The sequence below is a fragment of the Oncorhynchus nerka genome, linkage group LG18 (assembly GCF_034236695.1).
Source record: "Oncorhynchus nerka isolate Pitt River linkage group LG18, Oner_Uvic_2.0, whole genome shotgun sequence".
Lineage (NCBI taxonomy): Eukaryota > Metazoa > Chordata > Actinopteri > Salmoniformes > Salmonidae > Oncorhynchus > Oncorhynchus nerka.
In genome coordinates, this window is record NC_088413.1 from 22,399,358 (window position 1) to 22,427,124 (window position 27,767).

The window sequence follows — 27,767 nt, forward strand, 5'->3', positions numbered from 1 at the left end:
ACATTCACTGTCTTCTTGGTAAGAAACTCCAGTGTATATTTGGCCTTGTGTTTTAGGTTATTGTCCTGCTGAAAGGTGAATTAATCTCCCAGTGTCTGGCAGAAAGCAGACTGAACCAGGTTTTCCTCTAGGATTTTTCCTGTGTTTAGCTCAAATCAGTTTGTGTTTTTCTTCTGAAAAACAACCCCAGTCCTTAACGATTACTAACATACCTTGACATACTGTGTGATAATAAAACTCTTTATCAGTCAACCATAATGGATTAGAAACACTGGCCACCACGTGACTCCCACCAGTCTTAGTGTGATAATATAATACATGATATGACTCCCACCAGCCTTAGTGTGATAATATAATATATGATATGACTCCCACCAGTCTTAGTGTGATAATATACTACATGATATGACTCCCACCAGCCTTAGTTTGATAATATAATATATGATATGACTCCTACCAGTCTTAGTGTGATAATATAATACATGATATGACTCCCACCAGTCTTAGTGTGATAATATACTACATGATATGACTCCCACCAGCCTTAGTTTGATAATATAATACATGATATGACTCCCACCAGTCTGAGTTTGATAATATAATACATGATATGACTCCCACCAGTCTTAGTTTGATAATATACTACATGATATGACTCCCACCAGCCTTAGTTTGATAATATAATACATGATATGACTCCCACCAGCCTTAGTTTGATAATATAATACATGATATGACTCCCACCAGTCTGAGTTTGATAATATAATACATGATATGACTCCCACCAGTCTTAGTGTGATAATATACTACATGATATGACTCCCACCAGCCTTAGTTTGATAATATAATACATGATATGACTCCCACCAGTCTGAGTTTGATAATATAATACATGATATGACTCCCACCAGTTTTAGTTTGATAATATAATACATGATATGACTCTATATCATGCTATATGATGTATGTGTGAATTCACAGGTTAAGAATTTTGTATCTGCTAAAATAAATTGGGATCCTGTTAATTGACATATACACTACATATATCCTGACTGAGTTTACAGCACCCCCAGCCTTCAACACATTATGGATCTCACTTTGTGACTGGTGGTGTGGGGGGAAGTTGCACCTAGACGCTGATCTTTGGTCGGATTTGCATTTCCACCACAAATGGTTAAGGTTAGGATTGGGGGAGAAAGACCTGATCCTAGATCTGTACCTAGGGGAAACTTCCCCCCGGAGTGTGTTGTCTGTGAAGAGTTACTCAGAATGAAAAGGCAGAAGTTCTGAAAATATCTCCATATTTTCAGTTTGACAGATTTAAGAGAATAGAAAAAAGAATTTCAAAAATGAACTGTTTATAACTGTTTATAATGATTAAATGAATCAGGTAATTATTACCTCAGCAACCTGGGGCACCATGGGAAAGTTTGGTTTTATTGAGTTTCTTTTTCCCAAATTAACTCAAAGAATATCAGAATATCGATTTTACAACCGTTGCTAATTAATTAATTTCCTCGACAATCTCATCCTGAACGTCGCATAATCTGTGAATCTGCACAAACCCCAGTCCCACTAAATAAGTCCGTGCCACACCAGTTTAGTTGAATATTTATTTAGTAACAAGCTAAAATGATAATATAAGATACACAAACACACAGTCTATTGATTAGAACGTAGTTTAATGAAATATGTCCCTAGCTGGCCAACACAATATGACACATGTTATACAAAATGGGGATCTAAAAAGAGTGAGAAAGTGAGAGAGCACAAGTGAAAAGCACACTGGGGTACATTTGTAAACTATGCTTAGTTTAGCCCTAACCTTGCCCCGAACTGCCACTCTCATGGGTCAGAATATAATGATGTAATTATGTGTCAAAGGTCTCCGATTTGGCATCTCCTTGTGGACCGAGTTCCTCCTTCTCTGATGGCAGCACTTCTTTGGTTACCGGGTGTAACTCTCTGATTTTACAGTTTAGTAATTTAGAAGACGCTCTTATCCAGAGCGACATACAGGAGCAATTAGGGTTAAGTGCCTTGCTCAAGGGCACATCTACAGATTTTTCAAATAGTCGTCTCAGGAATTCGAACCAACAACCTTTCGGTTCCTGGCCCAACGATCTTAACCGCTAGGCTACCTGCCGCCCTTTCTCTAAATGAACCTGATTGGTTGAGGAGTTTTTGAGTGACAGCTAGTTGAACCACTGAAAATATCCACTACACTTCACTCTTTTGGGACCCATATAGGAGAACAACAGTCAAATATGAGCATTTGATATTGTGCTTATATGTAAATTGACAACAAAGACTGACTATCAAATTTGATTAAGTAACATTATTTGATATCTCTACTACACTCATTGATTGGTGATACAGTCACCTCCTATACAGTGTATGTAATGGTGGTTTGGTACTGTTGAGAATGTCATCACCAGGACTAAATTGGAGCATGTAAATATCTGTAGAATAGATTTGAATTAGAAAAGTCAAATGTACTGACTTCATGTTGAACCTGATGAGGTATAAAACACAGGAAGTTACAAACAGGAAATAAGTAGGCCTTTTATTAATATAATACTACAAATAAACACAACAATAGATGCGTTTGCATGCAGTGTGTGTGCATGTGTGTGTGAGGTTGTGTGTGTGGGTTTGAGACAGAGAGAGAATGTCTGTGAGAGAGAGAGCTACAGAGAGAGAGACAGAGAGAGCGAGAGAGAGAGAGACACACAGAGAGAGCGAGAGAATGAAGGAGGAAGTTTCGTGCACTGTGTGCTGCTGTATGTGTGACAGTATGTTGTCATGGTGATGTTAAACCACTTTCTCACAAACCCAGTAGATTTTCCTGTCACATGACAAGTCATTCCATGCCTCCAGAGGACGCTGATCTTTACGTATCTCAACACAGTCCTCCTCACCATAGTCTAGTCTGCCAGCACCATTATCAGGCTGTGGTTTATGCCAGTACCTACAGGGTTAACAACAGTCAGATATCATGGTTAATACCAGTACCTACAGGGTAAACAACAGTCAGATATCGTGGTTAATACCAGTACCTACAGGGTTAAAAACAGTCAGATATCATGGTTAATACCAGTACCTACAGGGTTAACAACAGTCAGATATCCAGGTTATAACATCACAATCCTAAATAATGTTCAGAAATGTTTCAGTTTAAATTCAACTTTGTTGACTGCTGCCATCAATGACAATAACCTGCATAGATAAAGGTTGAATTAACTGAAAATTGGAGCCTTATTGTCAGAGTAGTTATCATCTCTCACTCTGTGGTCAGTGAACCTAGAGTATGAACAACACAGAGAATCAGTCCTACTCCTTACACTGTGGTCAGTGGTATTAGAGCAGTAATATATTACCTTGGGTTGGTCAGTGTTATTAGAGCAGTAGTATATTACCTTGGGTTGGTCAGTGTTATTAGAGCAGTAGTATATTACCTTGGGGTGGTCAGTGTTATTAGAGCAGTAGTATATTACCATGCTGTGGTCAGTGTTATTAGAGCAGTAGTATATTATCTTGGGTTGGTCAGTGTTATTAGAGCAGTAGTATATTACCTTGGGGTGGTCAGTGTTATTAGAGCAGTAGTATATTACCATGCTGTGGTCAGTGTTATTAGAGCAGTAGTATATTACCTTGGGTTGGTCAGTGTTATTAGAGCAGTAGTATATTACCTTGGGTTGGTCAGTGTTATTATAACAGTAGTATATTACCTTGGGTTGGTCAGTGTTATTAGAGCAGTAGTATATTACCTTGGGGTGGTCAGTGTTATTAGAGCAGTAGTATATTACCTTGGGTTGGTCAGTGTTATTAGAGCAGTAGTATATTACCTTGGGTTGGTCAGTGTTATTAGAGCAGTAGTATATTACCTTGGTTGGGTTGGTCAGTGTTATTAGAGCAGTAGTATATTACCTTGGGTTGGTCAGTGGGGTGCCGTCCACCCATCTCCAGGTCCCCTCAGTAATAGAGTCAGTCAGACCAATCCAGACTCTCTTGTTTAGGTTGAAGAGAAACTCCTGTTGTTGAAAAAAATATATATATATATATATATATATATATATATACGTATACCGCTTGCACACCCATATCCTCTCTCTCTCTCTCTCTCTCTCACTCACCTGTTCCTTATCACTGTTTATGATCACCAGGTCTGCTCCTCTCTCCAGACAGTCCTCTCTGCTCTCATTCCAGGTTTTAGCATCATTAGACAGGAAGTACCAACTGGGTTCAAACTTCTGCCAGCCAGCAGGACAGTTTTGTTCTTGAAGATGAAAACATGAATTTCCTTCAACTTAAAACACTGGATATTTTTGAATGAATACAAACACACGATAAAGTGTGTGGAATTAATGAAAATGTACAACTGTAGGTTTACTCACTGAGATTAGAAAGCCTCTCACGAAGAAAAACTTTCTCAGTCTGTAGCTGGTCTCTTTCTTTAGTCAGTGTGTTGTAACTGGTCCGTTGCAGGTCTCTCTCTTTAGTCAGTGTGTTGTAACTGGTCCGTTGCAGGTCTCTCTCTTTAATCAGTGTGTTGTAACTGGTCCGTTGCAGGTCTCTCTCTTTAATCAGTGTGTTGTAACTGGTCCGTTGCAGGTCTCTCTCTTTAATCAGTGTGTTGTAACTGGTCCGTTGCAGGTCTCTCTCTTTAGTCAGGGTGTTGTAACTGGTCTGTAGCTGGTCTCTCTCTTTAGTCAGGGTGTTGTAACTGTCCTGTAGCTGTTCTCTCTCTGTTGAGTCGTGATGAAAAGAGACTCCATCTGTAAAAGGGTAAAGTTAATCAAACATGTAACTAAAACACCATTAATGAGTAAGTATGATTAAGTAGGCTACTTAAGTCTCAGTAAAAACATACTAAACTTACAGTAGACAGACAGGCCTATGATCCCAGCCAGTAGGAGAACACACAGCAGCCCCAGAAACACTGCAGCAACTCCAGAGGGTCTCTTCCACCACTGAACATGTACTGATTCACACATTATTAAAGATCTTAGGTAATGTGTTTTACTGTATCATCCACACAAATAAAGATATAGTACTACAGGGTAATCTCACCTGTTTAATATATTGTGTGGTATGTGTGTGTGTGTGTGTGTGTGTGTGTGTGTGTGTGTGTTCATGCAATCTTACCTGAAGCAACACCTCCATCACTTCGACTGGGTTTGAAGGCTCCTACGTTGCCATATAATTGGTCATCAATGTCTGTGTTCTTTATTGCATCAGGTTTGTTGTCTTCAAATCCATCTGAGTTTTCATAAACTCCCTCTGACATCTTAACACACTTGTGCTCAAATACAGCAACTTCTACTCCCTACGTCAACTCTAATATACATCTGTAGCTGTGTCTTCTCCCTGCACTGTCCTGCGTATGTGTAACTTTAGGTAGTGAAACTCTTTATCAGTCAACCAAAGTGTGAAATTAACGCAACACTGGCCACCACGTGACTTGCACCAACCTTAGTGTGATAATATAATACGACTCCCACCAGCCTGAGTATGATAATATATGATATGACTCCCACCAGCCTGAGTATGATAATATATATATTTTTTTAACCTTTATTTAACCAGGCAAGTCAGTTAAGAACAAATACTTATTTTCAATGACGGCCTAGGAACAGTGGGTTAACCGCCTGTTCAGGGGCAGAACGACAGATTTGTACCTTGTCAGCTCAGGGGTTTGAACTTGCAGCCTTCCGGTTACTAGTCTAACGCTCTAACGACCAGGCTACCCTGCCGCCCCATGATATGACTCCTTCCAGTCTTAGTGTGATAATATAATACATGATATGACTCCTTCCAGTCTTAGTGTGATAATATAATACATGATATGACTCCCACCAGCCTTAGTTAGATAATATAATATATGATATGACTCCTTCCAGTCTTAGTGTGATAATATAATACATGATATGACTCCTTCCAGTCTTAGTGTGATAATATAATACATGATATGACTCCCACCAGCCTTAGTTTGATAATATAATACATGATATGACTCCTTCCAGTCTTTGTGTGATAATATAATACATGATATGACTCCCACCAGCCTTAGTTAGATAATATAATATATGATATGACTCCTTCCAGTCTTAGTGTGATAATATAATACATGATATGACTCCCACCAGCCTTGGTTTGATAATATAATACATGATATGACTCCTTCCAGTCTTTGTGTGATAATATAATACATGATATGACTCCTTCCAGTCTTAGTGTGATAATATAATACATGATATGACTCCCACCAGCTTTAGTTAGATAATATAATATATGATGTGACTCCTTCCAGTCTTAGTGTGATAATATAATACATGATATGACTCCTTCCAGTCTTAGTGTGATAATATAATACATGATATGACTCCTACCAGCTTTAGTGTGATAATATACTACATGATATGACTCCCACCAGCCTTAGTTTGATAATATAATACATGATATGACTCCTTCCAGTCTTAGTGTGATAATATAATACATGATATGACTCCTTCCAGTCTTAGTGTGATAATATAATACATGATATGACTCCTTCCAGTCTTAGTGTGATAATATACTACATGATATGACTCCCACCAGCTTTAGTTAGATAATATAATATATGATATGACTATAATATATGATATTCCAGTCTTAGTGTGATAATATAATACATGATATGACTCCTTCCAGTCTTAGTGTGATAATATAATACATGATATGACTCCTACCAGCCTTAGTGTGATAATATACTACATGATATGACTCCTTCCAGTCTTAGTGTGATAATATAATACATGATATGACTCCTTGCAGTCTTAGTGTGATAATATAATACATGATATGACTCCTTCCAGTCTTAGTGTGATAATATAATACATGATATGACTCCCACCAGTCTTAGTGTGATAATATAATACATGATATGACTCCCACCAGCCTTAGTTTGATAATATAATACATGATATGACTCCCACCAGTCTTAGTTTGATAATATAATACATGATATGACTCCCACCAGCCTTAGTGTGATAATATAATACATGATATGACTCCCACCAGCCTTAGTTTGATAATATAATACATGATATGACTCCCACCAGCCTTAGTTTGATAATATAATACATGATATGACTCCTTTCAGTCTTAGTGTGATAATATAATACGTGATATGACTCCCACCAGCCTTAGTTAGATAATATAATATATGATATGACTCCTTCCAGTCTTAGTGTGATAATATAATACATGATATGACTCCTTCCAGTCTTAGTGTGATAATATAATACATGATATGACTCCTTGCAGTCTTTGTGTGATAATATAATACATGATATGACTCCTTCCAGTCTTAGTGTGATAATATAATACATGATATGACTCCCACCAGCTTTAGTTAGATAATATAATATATGATGTGACTCCTTCCAGTCTTAGTGTGATAATATAATACATGATATGACTCCTTCCAGTCTTAGTGTGATAATATAATACATGATATGACTCCTTTCAGTCTCCGTGTGATAATATAATACATGATATTACTCCTTCCAGTCTTAGTGTGATAATATAATACATGATATGACTCCTACCAGCCTTAGTGTGATAATATACTACATGATATGACTCCTTCCAGTCTTAGTGTGATAATATAATACATGATATGACTCCTTGCAGTCTTAGTGTGATAATATAATACATGATATGACTCCTTCCAGTCTTAGTGTGATAATATAATACATGATATGACTCCCACCAGTCTTAGTGTGATAATATAATACATGATATGACTCCCACCAGCCTTAGTTTGATAATATAATACATGATATGACTCCCACCAGTCTTAGTTTGATAATATAATACATGATATGACTCCCACCAGCCTTAGTGTGATAATATAATACATGATATGACTCCCACCAGCCTTAGTTTGATAATATAATACATGATATGACTCCTTTCAGTCTTAGTGTGATAATATAATACATGATATGACTCCCACCAGCCTTAGTTAGATAATATAATATATGATATGACTCCTTCCAGTCTTAGTGTGATAATATAATACATGATATGACTCCTTCCAGTCTTAGTGTGATAATATAATACATGATATGACTCCCACCAGCTTTAGTTAGATAATATAATATATGATGTGACTCCTTCCAGTCTTAGTGTGATAATATAATACATGATATGACTCCTTCCAGTCTTAGTGTGATAATATAATACATGATATGACTCCTACCAGCCTTAGTGTGATAATATACTACATGATATGACTTCCACCAGCCTTAGTTTGATAATATAATACATGATATGACTCCTTCCAGTCTTAGTGTGATAATATAATACATGATATGACTCCTTGCAGTCTTAGTGTGATAATATAATACATGATATGACTCCTTCCAGTCTTAGTGTGATAATATACTACATGATATGACTCCCACCAGCTTTAGTTAGATAATATAATATATGATATGACTCCTTCCAGTCTTAGTGTGATAATATAATACATGATATGACTCCCTCCAGTCTTAGTGTGATAATATAATACATGATATGACTCCTACCAGCCTTAGTGTGATAATATACTACATGATATGACTCCTTCCAGTCTTAGTGTGATAATATAATACATGAAATGACTCCCACCAGACTTAGTGTGATAATATAATACATGATATGACTCCCACCAGCCTTAGTTTGATAATATATAATACAAGCATTTTACAGAGTAAAGTCCAACTGGGCAGAGACGTCAATTCAATGTCTATTCCACGTTGTTTCAGCGTAATTTTATTGAAATTTAGTTTATACAATGTTGATTCAACCAATGTGTACCCATTAAGGTATGTCTACACACTCCTTTTATTAAATCTTAACATAACTATTCTTATTTTCTTTCTGCCTTTCTCTTAATTTTCTTGTTCATCTCAGTTTGTGTTTCTTCCATTCCTCACCTCCTATCAACCCTATTAGGAGAGAATGTCCAAGGTCCCTCTGCTAGGATCTCCAGTGTGTTTTGAGACAGTCTCTCATTTTAACCACTAGGTGGAATCATCACTTCATCATTCAGGACCTTATCCAACTGAAGGGTTAAAGTTGATATTGTGGGGCTTCTAAAGACCCCCACCATTGATTATGTTGTTACTAATTTGCTTTCGTGCCATTGTACTTTTGCTCACTCTATAGCTGAGTATTGAGGTCTCTGTCTGTGTCTAGCTTTCTGCCAAAACCCGCCGCCCAGCGTCTGTGAGGAAAGGTGAGAAAAGGGACTGAGGGTGATAGCGAGACACAGAGAGACAGCGTCTGTTTTTCTCTAAAACAAGGGCAGATTTGCATACTGCTGAGACAGGTTCTCAGAAACCTTGTGTTAAGAATAACTTTAGCTGCACATGCAGGTTTTGACATCGGAGATCGCACCATAAGGTCTGATCTCGGGTATATAAGATGCCGTCTTTCTTTTGTTCGGGGCAGAACTCAGGAGAGACATCAGTTGCATGTCTGATGTTTGATCTTTGACTTCTGTCTACGGCTGTATTCTAATTATATATGCACATTTGAAGTATTCCTTATCTGTTAAGTAAATAACGGAGCCCAGATAAGTGGAACCAACACAACCATTAACATAATAACTATGGGAAAGAAGAGAGAAAGGGGAGACAGACAGACAGACAGACAGACAGACAGACAGACAGACAGACAGACAGACAGACAGACAGACAGACAGACAGACAGACAGACAGACAGACAGACAGACAGACAGACAGACAGACAGACAGACAGACAGACAGACAGACAGACAGACAGACAGACAGACAGAAGGTTATTGTACCACCGCTTTCTCATAGATCCAGTTATGATATTTGGTACAATTGTCATCATTCCATGTCTGTACAGGGTCAGCTTGTCCAGAGTAAATCTCAACACAGCCCTCCTGCACTCTATCATCAGGCTGTCCTTTCCCCCAGTACCTAAACAACACAGAGAACCAGACAGTCAGAAAATGTGGTAAAAACATCCTCCTCAATTATACACAGTCTTATGTTTTCTCAGCTTAAAAGACACACTCTGTAAGATGATCATGCCATTATCAAGACCATCAATACATTTTTTATTTTACTCTTTCAATTGCATGTTCATTTGTCAATATTACCTGGTTTCTATAACACATCTATAGTTCTCATTGAATTACATTCATTATTTTTAAACATACATTTTGATGAATATGGTTGGAAGCAAAATATCATTGTTTTTTTTATCTCCATATCACAAGGTAAAATGTTCAAATCTCTCACCCTGTGGTCATTGTTGTGCCATCCACCTACTTCCAGGTCTCCTCAGTAACAGAGTCAGTCAGACCAATCCAGACTCTCAGGTGGAGGTTGAAGAGAAATGGTCAGTTGTTGAGAAATATATTAATGTACTGATGAAAATACTTGCTCAACCACTCTCAACCTCTCTCTTCTCTCTCACCTCCACCTCCCTCTACACCCCCTCTCTCTCTCTCTTCCTCTCTCACCTCTCCCCTCCGTCTACACCTCCCTATCCCCCTCTCTCTCTCCTCTCTCTCTACCCCCTCTCTCTCTCCCTATCCCTCCCCCTCTACCCTTCTCCCTATCCCCTCTCTCACATCTCTCTCTCTCTCTCTCTCTCACCTCCACCTCCCTCCCTCCCACACCTGTTCCTCTCTGCTGTTTATGATCACCAGGTCTGCTCTCTCACCTCTCCTCTCTCCGTCTACACCCCTCTCTCTATCTCTCTTACCTTCTCCCTCTCTCTACCCTTCTCCCTATCCCCCTACATCCCTCTCTCTTCTCTCTCACCTCCACCTCCCTCTCCCCCTCTACCTCCCCCTCCGTCTACTCTCTCTATCTCTCTTACCTCTCTCCCTATCCCTCTCTACCCTTCTCCCTATCCCCCTCCACATCTCCCTCCCTCCACCTCCACCTCCCTCTACACCCCCTCTCTGTTCCTCTCTCTCACTCTCCCCTCCGTCTACACCCCCTCTCTCATCTCTCTTACCTCTCTCCTATCCCTCTCTCTACCCTTCTCCCTATCCCCCTCTCTCACCTCTCTCCCTCTCCCTCCACCTCCCTCTACACCCCTCTCTCTATCTCTCTCCCCTCCGTCTACCCCCTCTCTATCTCTCTTACCTCTCTCCCTACCCTTCTCCCTATCCCCTATCCCACTCTCTCACATCTCTCTCTCTTCTCTCTCACCTCCACCTCCCTCCCTCCCACACCCCCTCTCTCGCTTTCTTCTCTCTCCTCTCTCTCCCCTCCGTCTACACCCCCTCTCTCTATCTCTCTTACCTCTCTCCCTCTCTCTCCCTTCTCCCTATCCCCCTCTCTCATCTCTCTCTCTTCTCTCTCTCACCTCCACCTCCCTCACATCTCTCTCGCTTTCTTCTCTCTCACCTCTCCCCTCCGTCTACACCCCTCTCTATCTCTCTCCTCTCTCCCTCTCACCCTTCTCCCTATCCCCCTCTCTCACACCCCTCTCTCTTCTCTCTCACCTCCACCTCCCTCTACACCCCTCTCTCCTCTCCCTCTCTCTACCCTTCCCTCCCTCTCACCCCTCTCTCTATCTCTCTTACCTCTCATCCCTCTCCTACCCTTCTCCCTATCCCCACCTCCACCTCCCTCCTCACCTGTTCCTCTCTGCTGTTTATGATCACCAGGACTGCTTCTCTCTTCCCAGGTTTTCTTAGTAGAGAGGAAGTACAACTGTAGTCAAAGTTTCTCCATCCCTTTTGAAAATGCTGCTCTGTTGTAGAGCAAAGGTGAACACATTGAGAAACATAGCCAGTATCCTCATACTCATTGATATATAATATAACCCATTGATATATAATTACTGTTTATTTTACTTCTAATTTATTTATATCTCACCTATCACAAAAAGCTTTGCCTGAATATGGCCTTTCTCTTTAGTCAGGTTGTTGTATCTGGTCTGTAACTGGTCTCTCTCTTCAGTCAGGTTGTTGTATCTGGTCTGTAACTGGTCTCTCTCTTCAATCAGGTTGTTGTATCTGGTCTGTAACTGGTCTCTCTCTTCAGCCAGGTTGTTGTATCTGGTCTGTAACTGGTCTCTCTCTTTAGTCAGGTTGTTGTATCTGGTCTGTAACTGGTCTCTCTCTTTAGTCAGGTTGTTGTATCTGGTCTGTAACTGGTCTCTCTCTTCAGTCAGGTTGTTGTATCTGGTCTGTAACTGGTCTCTCTCTTTAGTCAGGTTGTTGTATCTGGTCTGTAACTGGTCTCTCTCTTCAGTCAGGTTGTTGTATCTGGTCTGTAACTGGTCTCTCTCTTCAGCCAGGTTGTTGTATCTGGTCTGTAACTGGTCTCTCTCTTTAGTCAGGTTGTTGTATCTGGTCTGTAACTGGTCTCTCTCTTTAGTCAGGTTGTTGTATCTGGTCTGTAACTGGTCTCTCTCTTTAGTCAGGTTGTTGTATGTGGTCTGTAACTGGTCTCTCTCTTCAGTCAGGTTGTTGTATCTGGTCTGTAACTGGTCTCTCTCTTTAGTCAGGTTGTTGTATCTGGTCTGTAGCTGGTCTCTCTCTTTAGTCAGGTTGTTGTATCTGGTCTGTAACTGGTCTCTCTATTCAGTTGTGTTGATTTTATAAAGGGAAAAACTCTGGAACAAGTTGTTCCTTTTATCCTCAGAATCTGTGATGTCTCTGTTATCTACAAAGTATAAACACATGGTTACTAGGTAAAACACCAGGCAAATAGGCCTAATAACCTGCAAGTCTTACAACTAGGTGATAATCAATGAACTTGGATACAAACTCACAGTAGACAGTCAGGCCTATGATCCCAGCCAGTAGAACACACAGCAACCCCAGAAACACTGCAGCAACTAGGAAGGGTCTCTTCCCTGATCTATCAGGCTCTGTGGAAACAAACAAGAGACGTTTACGTTGTTATTGTGTGTGTGTGTGTGTGTGTGTGTGTGTGTGTGTGTGTGTGTGTGTGTGTGTGTGTGTGTGTGTGTGTGATCTGCCTGAGTCACTGTGATTGTGTGTTATCACTAGAGTGTTTCAGTCTCCGTGACAGAGTTTTCTTAGTTCCTACCTGAGTGATGGGTCTCTGTCTTCACTCTCCTCGGTGTGTGTGTGTGTGTGTGTTACCTGAGTGCTGGTCTCCTGGTCCATTATTAGGAGCAGTGTCTGCTGTCTCTTCTCTCTTGGTGCTGGTCTCAACGTCTCTCAGGGTGTCTGCACTGACATAGACATCCACAATACTCTCCTCCATCTCACCTCTGTCAAACTTGACCTTCTTGTTCCTATCTGGTTCAGCATAGATGACCTTTGACATCTTTAACAATGCCTGGGTCTTTCTTTCTATGTTGGTCTACTATACATTTAGTCTCTGATTCTAGAATTAATCTGGTGGTCTTCCAACATGGCCACCAGGAGGCGTTCGTACGTCAACTACAAGCCCTCTATACGTTAAGTCTCTGCTTCTAGTGATATATCTGTCTCTGAGTCATCTGTTTGTCTCTGTCTGTGTGACTGATGTAGGTGTTAACTCTAGGGAATTATCAACAAAATGACACGGGTAGTTGTGGCTATGCTAATGCAAAAATAGAACAAGTTTGCATACTAGTGTGCCTACTTGTGTGTATACTTTTGTCCGTGCGTGTGTATGTGTATGTGTGTGTGTGTGTGTGTGTGTGTGTGTGTGAGATTGTTACAATGGTTATTGTTAAACCATTTTCTGCAGAACAATATAAATCATTCCATGTCTCTACATGGTCATCTTGTCCAGAGTATATCTCAACACAGTCCTCCTGCCCAGGGAATGGGACATTCTATTTGTGTTGATGGACAGGACACTATCATACCAGGAAGATATAGATCATAGAGGGGAAGTGGAGAACAAAGACTAGCTGTTAACATATATTAAATATCATGTGTAACAGCCCCAAGATAATTCAGGGAGTTTCCAGAACTCCTCCTTCCTTTCACCTTTCTGCTGATTTGGACCCTCTGTTTACTCCCAAATATACATCAACATGTTCAGGAGGTCCAGGACTACAAACATGGGTCATTATCATGCCCAGACAATAGATTTTACACCACAAGATTGCACCATGTGGATATTGAGGGTGGGTATGCTTAACCAGTGAGTTTGAGTGACAGCTGGTTGAACCACTGAAAATATCCACTTCCCTTCCCTCTTTTGGGACCCATTTCGGGGAACAACAATCAAATATGAGCATTTGATATTGTGCTTATATGTAACTTGACAACATAGACTGACTGTTAAATATGATTTAGTAATATCCTTTGATATCTCTACTACACTCATTGATTGGTGATACAGTCACTATGTAATGGTGGTTTGGTACTGTTGAGAATGTCATCACCAGGCCTACATTGGAGCATGTAAATATCTGCAGAATATATTTGAATTGGAAGTTATGTGAATGGACAAAGTCAAATGTACTGAATTCATGTTGAACCTGATGAGGTATAAAACACAGGAAGTTACAAACAGGAAATAAGTAGGACATTTATTAATTTGATACTACAAACAAATACAACAATAGGTGTTTGTGTGTGTGTGTGTGTGTGTGTGTGTGTGTGTGTGTGTGTGTGTGTGTGTGTGTGTGTGTGTGCGTGTGCGTGTGCGTGTGTGATTGTGTGCGTGCAGGCAGGTGTGCGTGCGTGTGTGTGAATGAGGGTGTGTGACGGTGTGTGTGTGAGAGAGAGAGAATGAAGGAGAAAGTTGTGTGCACTGTAGGCTAATGTATGTGTTACAGTATGTTGTCATGGTGATGTTAAAGCACTTTCTCACAAACCCAGTTGAGTTTGCTGCGACATGATATGCCATTCCATGACTTTCGAGAACTCTGTTCTTTATGTATCTGAACACAGTCCTCCTCACCATATTCTGGTTTGCCACCACCATTATCAGGCTGATGTGGAGACCAGTACCTACAGGGTTAAAAACAGTCGTCAGATATCATGGTTAATACCAGTACCTACAGGGTTAACAACAGTCAGACATCATGGTTAATACCAGTACCTACAGGGTTAACAACAGACAGATATCATGGTTAATACCAGTACCTACAGGGTTAAAAACAGTCAGATATCATGGTTAATACTAGTACCTACAGGGTTAAAAACAGTCAGATATCATTGTTAATACCAGTACCTACAGGGTTAAACACAGTCAGATATCATGGTTAATACTAGTACCTACAGGGTTAATAACAGTCAGATATCATGGTTAATACCAGTACCTACAGGGTTAAAAACAGTCAGATATCATTGTTAATACCAGTACCTACAGGGTTAACAACAGTCAGATATCATGTTAATACCAGTACCTACAGGGTTAATAACAGTCAGATATCATGTTAATACCAGTACCTACAGGGTTAATAACAGTCAGATATCATGTTAATACTAGTACCTACAGGGTTAACAACAGACAGATATCATGGTTAATACCAGTACCTACAGGGTTAAAAACAGTCAGATATCATGGTTAATACCAATACCTACAGGGTTAACAACAGACAGATATCATGGTTAATACCAGTACCTACAGGGTTAAAACAGTCAGATATCATTGTTAATACCAGTACCTACAGGGTTAACAACAGTCAGATATCATGTTAATACCAGTACCTACAGGGTTAAACACAGTCAGATATCATTGTTAATACCAGCACCTACAGGGTTAATAACAGTCAGATATCATGGTTAATATCAGTACCTACAGGGTTAAAAACAGTCAGATATCATGGTTAACACCAGTACCTACAGGGTTAAACACAGTCAGATATCATTGTTAATACCAGTACCTACAGGGTTAAAAACAGTCAGATATCATGGTTAATTCCAGTACCTACAGGGTTAAAACAGTCAGATATCATGGTTAATACCAGTACCTACAGGGTTAAACACAGTCAGATATCATTGTTAATACCAGTACCTACAGGGTTAAACACAGTCAGATATCATTGTTAATACCAGTACCTACAGGGTTAAACATAGTCAGATATCATGGTTAGAACATCACAATCCTAAATAATGCACATAAATGTTTCAGTTTAAATTCAACTTTGTTGACTGCTGCCATTAATGACAATAACCTGCATAGATAAAGGTTGAATGAACTGAAAATTGGAGCCTTATTGTCAGAGTAGTTATCATCTCTCACTCTGTGGTCAGTGTTGGTCTATCAGTTGAGTGTGGAGAACCTAGAGTATGAACAACACAGAGAATCAGTCCTACTCCTTACACTGTGGTCAGTGTTATTATAACAGTAGTATATTATCTTGGGTTGGTCAGTGTTATTAGAGCAGTAGTATATTACCTTGGGGTGGTCAGTGTTATTATAACAGTAGTATATTACCTTGGGGTGGTCAGTGTTATTATAACAGTAGTATATTACCTTGGGGTGGTCAGTGTTATTATAACAGTAGTATATTACCTTGGGGTGGTCAGTGTTATTAGAGCAGTAGTATATTACCTTGGGGTGGTCAGTGTTATTATAACAGTAGTATATTACCTTGGGGTGGTCAGTGTTATTATAACAGTAGTATATTACCTTGGGGTGGTCAGTGTTATTAGAGCAGTAGTATATTACCTTGGGGTGGTCAGTGTTATTATAACAGTAGTATATTACCTTGGGGTGGTCAGTGTTATTAGAGCAGTAGTGTATTACCTTGGGGTGGTCAGTGTTATTAGAGCAGTAGTATATTACCTTGGGGTGGTCAGTGTTATTATAACAGTAGTATATTACCTTGGGGTGGTCAGTGTTATTAGAGCAGTAGTGTATTACCTTGGGTTGGTCAGTGTTATTAGAGCAGTAATATATTACCTTGGGGTGGTCAGTGTTATTAGAGCAGTAGTATATTACCTTGGGTTGGTCAGTGTTATTAGAGCAGTAGTATATTACCTTGGGGTGGTCAGTGTTATTAGAGCAGTAGTATATTACCTTGTGTTGGTCAGTGTTATTACAACAGTAGTATATTACCTTGTGTTGGTCAGTGTTATTAGAGCAGTAGTGTATTACCTTGGGTTGGTCAGTGTTATTAGAGCAGTAGTATATTACCTTGGGGTGGTCAGTGTTATTAGAGCAGTAGTGTATTACCTTGGGGTGGTCAGTGTTATTAGAGCAGTAGTATATTACCTTGGGTTGGTCAGTGTTATTAGAGCAGTAGTATATTACCTTGGGTTGGTCAGTGTTATTAGAGCAGTAATATATTACCTTGGGGTGGTCAGTGTTATTAGAGCAGTAGTATATTACCTTGGGTTGGTCAGTGTTATTAGAGCAGTAGTATATTACCTTGGGGTGGTCAGTGTTATTAGAGCAGTAGTATATTACCTTGTGTTGGTCAGTGTTATTACAACAGTAGTATATTACAGGGCAGGGCTTTCTCCTATAGAGCTCCATTTTTATGGAACGGTCTGCCTACCCATGTCAGAGACGCAAACTCGGTCTCAACCTTTAAGTCTTTACTGAAGACTCATCTCTTCAGTGGGTCATATGATTGAGTGTAGTCTGGCCCAGGAGTGGGAAGGTGAACGGAAAGGCTCTGGAGCAACGAACCGCCCTTGCTGTCTCTGCCTGGCCGGTTCCCCTCTTTCCACTGGGATTCTCCAGTGGTCACTTCCGGGTTGGAGCGAGCGGTCGCATCTGCACTCGGTCCGCAGGTAGTATTACATTTCATTACATTTCATTATAGTACAACGGTTTGATTTGTCTAATCTTAGCGATTCCTTCTTAGCTAGCTACACAGCCGTCTTTGTATCATAGATAATTGCGTAATTATCGTATTTCGTCGTCCTAACGCAGTCTACACTGCCCTGCAGCTAGCCAGCTAGCTAACGTCCACCGTTAGCTAGTCCACCGTCTACCGATTAGCAGCACAACTATTACACTCAACTGAACGACTTGATTAGTGTAGTGTTAGCTAGCTACATAGTTGTCTTTGCTGTCTTCGTACCCAAGATAATTGTGTAGTTTAGAGTGTGTAGTTTTATGTCGTCCTTAACATAGGAGACTCTGCTAGCTAGCCAACAGCTAGCCAACGTCTACCGAACAGAACTTCTGCACTCAACAATCCGTCGCATTTCGCTTCGCTCCACAGGTAGTATCACATTTTTCATTTCATTTCATTACAGTACAACGGCTTGATTTGTTTGATCGTAGCTAGCTACATAGCTAGCTACATAGCCGTCTTTGTATCAAAGATAATTGTGTAGTCTAGAGCGATTTCCTAGGTTAACTAGCCAGCTATTGTCGTTCTTTTAACGCAACGTAACATAATCAACACTGCTAGCTAGCCAGCTAGCCCCGAATAGCAGCACAGTAGAAACTATTACACTCAACGGAACGACTTGATTAGTGTAGTGTCAACAACGCAGCCAATGCCAACTAGCCTACTTAGTCAACAACGCAGCCTCTGCCAGCTAGCCTACTTCAGCAGTACTGTATCATTTTAATCATTTTAGTCAATAAGATTCTTGCTACGTAAGCTTAACTCTCTGAACACTCGTGACGTGTAGTCCACTTGTCTTTCCAATCTCCTTTGCATTAGCGTAGCCTCTTGTGTAGCCTGTCAACTATGTGTCTGTCTATCCCTGTTCTCTCCTCTCTGCACAGACCATACAAACGCTCCACACCGCGTGGCCGCGGCCACCCTAATCTGGTGGTCCCAGCGCGCACGACCCACGTGGAGTTCCAGGTCTCCGGTAGCCTCTGGAACTGCCGATCTGCGGCCAACAAGGCAGAGTTCATCTCCGCCTATGTCTCCCTCCAGTCCCTCGACTTCTTGGCACTGACGGAAACATGGATCACCACAGACAACACTGCTACTCCTACTGCTCTCTCTTCGTCTGCCCACGTGTTCTCGCACACCCCGAGAGCTTCTGGTCAGCGGGGTGGTGGCACCGGGATCCTCATCTCTCCCAAGTGGTCATTCTCTCTTTCTCCCCTTACCCATCTGTCTATCGCCTCCTTTGAATTCCATGCTGTCACAGTTACCAGCCCTTTCAAGCTTAACATCCTTATCATTTATCGCCCTCCAGGTTCCCTCGGAGAGTTCATCAATGAGCTTGATGCCTTGATAAGCTCCTTTCCTGAGGACGGCTCACCTCTCACAGTTCTGGGCGACTTTAACCTCCCCACGCCTACCTTTGACTCATTCCTCTCTGCCTCCTTCTTTCCACTCCTCTCCTCTTTTGACCTCACCCTCTCACCTTCCCCCTACTCACAAGGCAGGAAATACGCTCGACCTCATCTTTACTAGATGCTGTTCTTCCACTAACCTCGTTGCAACTCCCCCAAGTCTCCGACCACTACCTTGTATCCTTTTCCCTCTCGCTCTCATCCAACACTTCCCACACTGCCCCTACTCGGATGGTATCGCGCCGTCCCAACCTTCGCTCTCTCTCCCCCGCTACTCTCTCCTCTTCCATCCTATCATCTCTTCCCTCTGCTCAAACCTTCTCCAACCTATCTCCTGATTCTGCCTCCTCAACCCTCCTCTCCTCCCTTTCTGCATCCTTTGACTCTCTATGTCCCCTATCCTCCAGGCCGGCTCGGTCCTCCCCTCCCGCTCCGTGGCTCGACGACTCATTGCGAGCTCACAGAACAGGGCTCCGGGCAGCCGAGCGGAAATGGAGGAAAACTCGCCTCCCTGCGGACCTGACATCCTTTCACTCCCTCTCTACATTTTCCTCTTCTCTCTCTGCTGCTAAAGCCACTTTCTACCACTCTAAATTCCAAGCATCTGCCTCTAACCCTAGGAAGCTCTTTGCAACCTTCTCCTCCCTCCTGAATCCTCCTCCCCCTCCCCCCTCCTCCCTCTCTGCAGATGACTTCGTCAACCATTTTGAAAAGAAGGTCGACGACATCCGATCCTCGTTTGCTAAGTCAAACGACACCGCTGGTTCTGCTCACACTGCCCTACCCTGTGCTCTGACCTCTTTCTCCCCTCTCTCTCCAGATGAAATCTCGCGTCTTGTGACGGCCGGCCGCCCTACAACCTGCCCGCTTGACCCTATCCCCTCCTCTCTTCTCCAGACCATTTCCGGAGACCTCCTCCCTTACCTCACCTCGCTCATCAACTCATCCCTGACCGCTGGCTACGTCCCTTCCGTCTTCAAGAGAGCGAGAGTTGCACCCCTTCTGAAAAAACCTACACTCGATCCCTCCGATGTCAACAACTACAGACCAGTATCCCTTCTTTCTTTTCTCTCCAAAACTCTTGAACGTGCCGTCCTTGGCCAGCTCTCCCGCTATCTCTCTCAGAATGACCTTCTTGATCCAAATCAGTCAGGTTTCAAGACTAGTCATTCAACTGAGACTGCTCTTCTCTGTATCACGGAGGCGCTCCGCACTGCTAAAGCTAACTCTCTCTCCTCTGCTCTCATCCTTCTAGACCTATCGGCTGCCTTCGATACTGTGAACCATCAGATCCTCCTTGGGTTGGTCAGTGTTATTAGAGCAGTAGTATATTACCTTGGGTTGGTCAGTGTTATTAGAGCAGTAGTATATTACCTTGGGTTGGTCAGTGTTATTAGAGCAGTAGTATATTACCTTGGGTTGGTCAGAGTTATTAGAGCAGTAGTATATGACCTTGGGTTGGTCAGAGTTATTAGAGCAGTAGTATATTACCTTGGGGTGGTCAGTGGGGTGCCATCCACCCATTTCCAGGTCCCGTCAGTAACAGCGTCAGTCAGACCAATCCAGACTCCCTTGTTGAGGTTGAAGAGAAACTCCTGTTGTTGAGAAAGATAAATATTTATGTGTATATGTTTGATCATATTTACCGCCTGCACACCCAGAGCTCCCCCTCCCACTCACTCACTCACTCACTCACTCACTCACTCACTCACTCACTCACTCACTCACTCACTCACTCACTCACTCACCTGTTCCTTTTCACTGTTTATGATCACCAGGTCTGCTCCTCTCTCCAGACAGTCCTCTCTGCTCCCCTTCCAGGTTTTAGTCTCAGTAGACAGGAAGTACCAACTGGATTCAAACTTCTGCCAGCATTCAGGACAGGTTTGTTCTACAAGATGAAATCATGAATTTCCTTAATCTTTTCACACTGGATAAAATAATACAGACACACGATAAAGTGTGTGCGATTAATGAAAATGTACTACTGTAGGTTTACTCACTGAGATTGGAAAGCCTCTCGCTAAGAAAAACTTTCTCAGTCTGTAGCTGGTCTCTCTCTTTAGTCAGGTTGTTGTAACGGGTCTGTAGTTGGTCTCTCTCTTTAGTCAGGGTGTTGTAACTGATCTGTAGCTGGTCTCTCTCTTTAGTCAGAAGGCTGTTGCTGTCCTGTAGCTGGTCTATCTCTGTTGAGTCGTGATGATCAGTGACTCCATCTGTAAAAGGGAAAGTTAATCAAACATGTAACTAAAACACCATTAATGAGTAAGTATAATTTAGTAGGCTACTTAAGTCTCAGTAAAAACATACTAAACTTACAGTATACAGACAGAACTATGTTCCCAGCCAGTAGGAGAACACACAGCAGCCCTAGACACACTGCAGCAACTCCAGAGGGTCTCTTCCACCACTGAACATGTACTGAATCACAAATGATTAAAGATCTTTGGTCATGTGTTTTACTGTATCATCCAGGATTGGGACAAATAAAGCTATTGCACTACAGGGAAATCTCACCAGTTTAATGTGTGTTTTTTATGTGTTTTTCCCCGCCTTATTTGTAACTTATTCTGTACATAATGTTTCTGCAACCATATCTTACGGCAAAAAAGAGCTTCTCGATATCAGGACAGCGATTACTCACCTCGGATTAGACAATTATTTTTTTCTACAACAACGATGATGCACAAGACATTCTCCAAACACCCCTCAAGACCGTCATCCCCGTTATTTGCAAGAGGAAGCAACGCAGGTACGGAGGGCAAAGAGCCGGATGCCTGGTCAGGACCCGGCGAAGGCGACTGGGAAAGCTGCCGCTACCGTCAATACTACTCGCCAACGTGCAATCATTGGACAATAAACTAGACGAGGTACGATCACAAATATCCTACCAACGGGACATCAGAAACTGTAATATCCTATGTTTCACGGAATCGTGGCTGAATGACGACATGGATATTCAGCTAACGGGATATACGCTGCACCGGCAGGATAGAACAGCACACTCCGGTAAAACGAGGGGGGACGGTCTGTGCATGTTTGTAAACAACAGCTGGTGTACGAAATCTAAGGAAGTCTCTAGATTTTGCTCGCCTGAAGTAGAGTATATTGTGATAAATTGCAGGCCACACTACTTGCCTAGAGTGTTTTCAGCTGTACTTTTCATGGCTATTTATTTACCACCACAGACAGATGCTGACATTAAGACAGCACTTAGTCAGCTGTATTAAGGAAATAAGCAAACAGGAAACCACTCACCAAGAGGCGGCGCTCCTAGTGGCTGGAGACTTTAATGCAGGGAAACTTTAATCAGTTATACCAAATTTCTATCAACATGTTAAATGTGCAACCAGAGGGAAAAACATTCTAGATCACCTGTACTCCACACACAGAGACGCATACAAAGCTCTGCTTCGCCCTCCATTTGGTAAATCCGACACAACTCTATTCTCCTGATTCCTGCTTACAAGCAAAAATTAAAGGAGGAAGCACCAGTGACTCAGATGAAGCAGATGCTAAATTACAGGACTGTTTTGCTATCACAGACTCGAACATGTTCCGGGATTCTTCGGATAGCATTGAGAAGTACACCACATCAGTCACTGGCTTTATCAATAAGTACATCGAGGACGTCCTCCCCACAGTGACTGTACGTACATACCCCAACCAGAAGCCATGGATTACAGGCAACATTCGCGCTGAGCTAAAGGGTAGTGCTTCTGCTTTCAAGGTGCGGGACTCTAACCAGGAAGCTTACATGAAATCCTGCTATGCCCTGCAAAGAACCATCAAACAGGTAAAGCGCAAATTCAGGGCTAAGATTGAATCATACTACACCAGCTCCGACGCTCGTCTTATGTGGCAGGGCTTGCAAACTATTACAGACTACAAAGGGAAGCACAGCTGCGAGCTGCCCAGTGACACGAGCCTACCAGATGAGCTAAATCAGTTCTATCCTCACTTCGAGGCAAGCAACACTGAGGCATGCATGAGAGCATCAGCTGTTCCGGACGACTGTGATCACACTCTCTGTAGCTGACGTAAATAAGACCTTTAAACAGGTCAACATACACAAGGCTCGGGGCCAGACGAATTACCAGGACGTGTGCTCCGGGCATGTACTGACCAACTGGCAGGTGTCCTCACTGACATTTTCAACATGTCCCTGATTGAGTCTGTAATACCAACATGTTTCAAGCAGACCACCATAGTCCCTGTGCCCAAGAACACAAAGGCAACCTGCCTAAATGACTACAGACCCGTAGCACTCACGTCCGTAGCCATGAAGTGCTTTGAAAGGTTGGCAATGGCTCACATCAACACCATTATCCCAGAAACCCTAGACCCACTCCAATTTGCATACCGCCCAAACAGATCCACAGATGATACAATCTCTATTGCACTCCACACTGCCCTTTCCCACCTGGACAAAATATACACTTATGTGAGAATGCTATTCATTGACTACAGCTCAGCGTACAACACCATAGTACACTAAAAGCTCATCACTAAGCTAAGGATCCTGGGACTAAACACCTCCCTCTTCAACTGGATCCTGGACTTCCTGACGGGCCGCCCCCAGGTGGTGAGGGTAGGTAGCAACACATCTGCCACGCTGATCCTCAACACTGGAGCGCCACAAGGGTGCGTGCTCAGTCACCTCCTGTACTCCCTGTTCACCCACGACTGCATTGCAAAGCACGACTCAAACACCATCATTAAGTTTGCAGACGACACAACAGTGGTAGGCCTGATCACAGACAACGACGAGACAGCCTATAGGGAGGAGGTCAGTGACCTGGCCGTGTGGTGCTGAAATAACAACCTATCCCTCAATGTTGCCAAGACTAAGGAGATGATTGTGGACTACAGGAAAAGGAGCACCGAGCACACCCCCATTCTCATCGACGTGGCTGTAGTGTAACAACAAACTAGAATGGTACAAACACACCAAAACAGTGGTGAAGAGGGCACGACAAAGCCTATTCCCCCTCAGGAAACTTAAAAGATTTGGCATGGGTCCTCAGATCCTCAAAAGGTTCTGCAGCTGCAACATCGAGAGCTGGTTGCATCACTGCCTGGTACGGCAATTACTCGGCCTCTGACCGCAAGGCACTACAGAGGGTAGTGTGTACAGCCCAGTACATCACTGGAGCTAGCTACCTGCCATCCAGGACCTCTACCTGCCATCCAGGACACCAGGCGGTGTCAGAGGAAGGCCCTAAAAATGGTCAAAGACCCCAGCCACCCTAGTCATAGACTGTTCTCTCTACTACCGCATGCAAGCAGTACCGGAGTGCCAAGTCTAGGACAAAAAGGCTTCTCAACAGTTTTTAGCCCCAAACCATAAGACTCCTGAACAGGTAATCATATGGCTACCCGGACTATTTGCTTTGTGTGCCCCCCCAAACCCTCTTTTTACGCTGCTGCTACTCTCTGTTTATCATATAAGCATAGTCACTTGAACTATACATTCATGTATATACTACCTCAATTGGGCCGACCAACCAGTGCTCTGGCACATTGGCTAACCGGGCTATATGCGTTGTGTCCCTCCACCCACCACATGCTAACCCCTCTTTTACGCTACTGCTACTCTCTGTTCATCATATATGCATAGTCACTTGAACTATACATTCATGTATATACTACCTCAATTGGGCCGACCAACCAGTGCTCTGGCACATTGGCTAACCGGGCTATATGCGTTGTGTCCCTCCACCCACCACATGCTAACCCCTCTTTTACGCTACTGCTACTCTCTGTTCATCATATATGCATAGTCACTTGAACTATACATTCATGTATATACTACCTCAATTGGGCCGACCAACCAGTGCTCTGGCACATTGGCTAACCAGGCTATATGCGTTGTGTCCCTCCACCCACCACATGCTAACCCCACTTTTACGCTACTGCTACTCTCTGTTCATCATATATGCATAGTCACTTGAACTATACATTCATGTATATACTACCTCAATTGGGCCGACCAACCAGTGCTCTGGCACATTGGCTAACCGGGCTATATGCGTTGTGTCCCTCCACCCACCACATGCTAACCCCACTTTTACGCTACTGCTAACCTCTGTTCATCATATATGCATAGTCAATTTAACCATATCTACATGTACATACTACCTCAACCAGCCTGACTATCCGGTGTCTGTATGTAGCCTCGCTACTTTTATAGCATTGCTACTGTACATAGCCTGTCTTTTTACTGTTGTTTTATTTCTTTACTTACCTATTGTTCACCTAACACCTTTTTTGCACTATTGGTTAGATCCTGTAAGTAAGCATTTCACTGTAAGGTCTACACGTGTTGTATTCGGCGCACGTGACAAATAAACTTTGATTTGATTTGTGTAAAGTATGTGTCTGTGTGTGTGTGTGTTCGTCCAATCTTACCAGATACAACAACTCCATTTCTTGTACTGGACTTGAAGGCTCTTACGTTGGCATATAATTGGCCATCAATGTCTGTGTTCTTCATTGCATCAGGCTCATCGTCTTCAAATCCATCTGAGTTTTGATAGACTCCCTCTGACATTCTAACACACTTGTGATCAAGTACAGTAACTTCTACTTCTTACATCAGCTCTAATATGCGTCTGTAGCTGTGTCTTCTCCATGCAATGTCCTGTCTCTGTGTGAATTATAGTAGTGAAACTCTTTATCAGTCAACCACAGTCAGCCACCACGTGACTCCCACCAGTCTTAGTTTGATAATATAATACATGATATGACTTCCACCAGCCTTAGTTTGGTAATATAATACATGAATTGACTCCCACCAGCCTTAGTTTGATAATATAATACATGATATGACTCCCACCAGTTTTAGATTTATAATATACTACATGATATGACTCCCACCAGTCTTAGTTTGATAATATAATGCATGATATGACTCCCACCAGTCTTAGTTTGATAATATACTACATGATATGACTCCCACCAGTTTTAGTTTGAGAAAATAAGACATGAAATGACTCAAACCAGTCTTAGTGTGAAAATATACAACATGATATGACTCCCACTAGCCTTAGTTTGATAATACAATACATGAAATGTCTTCCACCAGTCTTAGTTTGATAATATAATACATGATATGACTCCCACCACTTTTAGTTTGATAAAAAAATACATGATATGACTCCCACCAGACTTAGTTTGATAATACACAACATGAAATGACTCCCACCAGCCTTAGTTTGATAATATAATGTGTGATATGACTCCCACCAGCCTTAGTTTGATAATATGATACATGATATGACTTCCACCAGCCTTAGTTTGATAATAAACTACATATGACTCCTACCAGCCTTAGTTTGATAATAAACTACATATGACTCCCTGCAGCCTTAGTTTGAGAATAAACTACATGTTATGACTCCCACCAGCCTTGGTTTGATAATATACTACATGATATGACTCCCACCAGACTTAGTTTGATAATACACAACATGAAATGACTCCCACCAGCCTTAGTTTGATAATATAATGTGTGATATGACTCCCACCAGCCTTAGTTTGATAATATGATACATGATATGACTTCCACCAGCCTTAGTTTGATAATAAACTACATATGACTCCTACCAGCCTTAGTTTGATAATAAACTACATATGACTCCCTGCAGCCTTAGTTTGAGAATAAACTACATGTTATGACTCCCACCAGCCTTGGTTTGATAATATACTACATGATATGACTCCCACCAGCCTTAGTTTGATAATATAATACATGATATGACTCCCACCAGCTTTAGTTTGATAATATACTACATGATATGACTCCCACCAGTCTTAGTTTGATATTTTAATTCATGATATGACTCCCACAAACCTTAGTTTGATAATACAATACATGATATGACTCGAACCAGTCTTAGTGTGAAAATACACCACATGACATGACTCCCACCAGCCTTAGTTTGATAATACACCACATGACATGACTCCCACCAGTCTTAGTTTGATAATAATCTACATATGACTCCCACCAGCCTTAGTTTGATAATATAATGCGTGATATGCCTCTCACCAGTCTTAGTTTGATAATATAATACATGATATGACTCTCACCAGTCTTAGTTTGATAATATAATACATGATATGACTCCCACCAGTCTTAGTTTGATAATATACTACATGATATGCCTCTCACCAGTCTTAGTTTGATAATATAATACATGATATGACTCCTACCAGCCTTAGTGTGATAATATACTACATGATATGACTCCGACCTGCCTTAGTTTGATAATATAATACATGATATGACTCCCACCAGTCTTAGTTTGATAATATACTACATGATATGCCTCTCGCCAGTCTTAGTTTGATAATATAATGCATGATATGACTCCCACCAGCCTTAGTTTGTGTCACGTTCTGACCTTAGTTCTTTTGTTATGTCTTTGTTTTAGTTGGTCTGGGCGTGAGTTGGGTGGGCAGTCTGTTCTTTTTTCTATAATTTGGTCTGGTATGGTTCTCAATCAGAGGCAGCTGTCTATCGTTGTCCCTGATTGAGAACCATACTTAGGCAGCCTGTTTTCACCCTTGATTGGTGGGTGATTATTTTTTATTTTCTTT

The 27,767-nt window shown here is 41.8% G+C and overlaps 3 protein-coding genes across 4 annotated transcripts; all 3 read right to left on the bottom strand.

Annotated features, from left to right (window-relative positions):
• Positions 1-2,710: 2,710 nt before the first annotated feature.
• LOC135561607 (C-type lectin domain family 4 member E-like) lies at positions 2,711-4,782 on the bottom strand (the record flags this gene model as incomplete). Its single annotated transcript, XM_065003318.1, has 4 exons — positions 2,711-2,971; positions 3,931-4,034; positions 4,137-4,279; positions 4,398-4,782. Coding segments are annotated over 4 exons (789 nt in total), but the record flags the coding sequence as incomplete, so codon positions are not given.
• A 7,107-nt stretch (positions 4,783-11,889) lies between these two features.
• Positions 11,890-13,325, bottom strand: LOC135561608 (girdin-like). Its single transcript, XM_065003319.1, has 3 exons — positions 13,139-13,325; positions 12,764-12,900; positions 11,890-12,606 (listed from the first exon to the last, which is right to left on the bottom strand). The coding sequence occupies exons 1-3, from the start codon at positions 13,323-13,325 to the stop codon at positions 11,890-11,892; spliced, it is 1,041 nt and encodes a 346-aa protein (XP_064859391.1).
• Positions 13,326-14,505: 1,180 nt separating this feature from the next.
• On the bottom strand, positions 14,506-25,807 carry LOC135561828 (C-type lectin domain family 4 member E-like). Of its 2 annotated transcripts, XM_065003760.1 has the most exons (6): positions 25,575-25,807; positions 21,483-21,584; positions 21,167-21,379; positions 20,912-21,054; positions 20,655-20,758; positions 14,506-14,950 (listed from the first exon to the last, which is right to left on the bottom strand). In XM_065003760.1, the coding sequence occupies exons 1-6, from the start codon at positions 25,714-25,716 to the stop codon at positions 14,794-14,796; spliced, it is 861 nt and encodes a 286-aa protein (XP_064859832.1). In that variant the 5' UTR covers positions 25,717-25,807; the 3' UTR covers positions 14,506-14,793. The 2 variants fall into 2 exon arrangements, with proteins under 2 accessions (XP_064859832.1, XP_064859831.1); XM_065003759.1 differs by lacking the exon at positions 21,483-21,584.
• Positions 25,808-27,767: the final 1,960 nt, after the last annotated feature.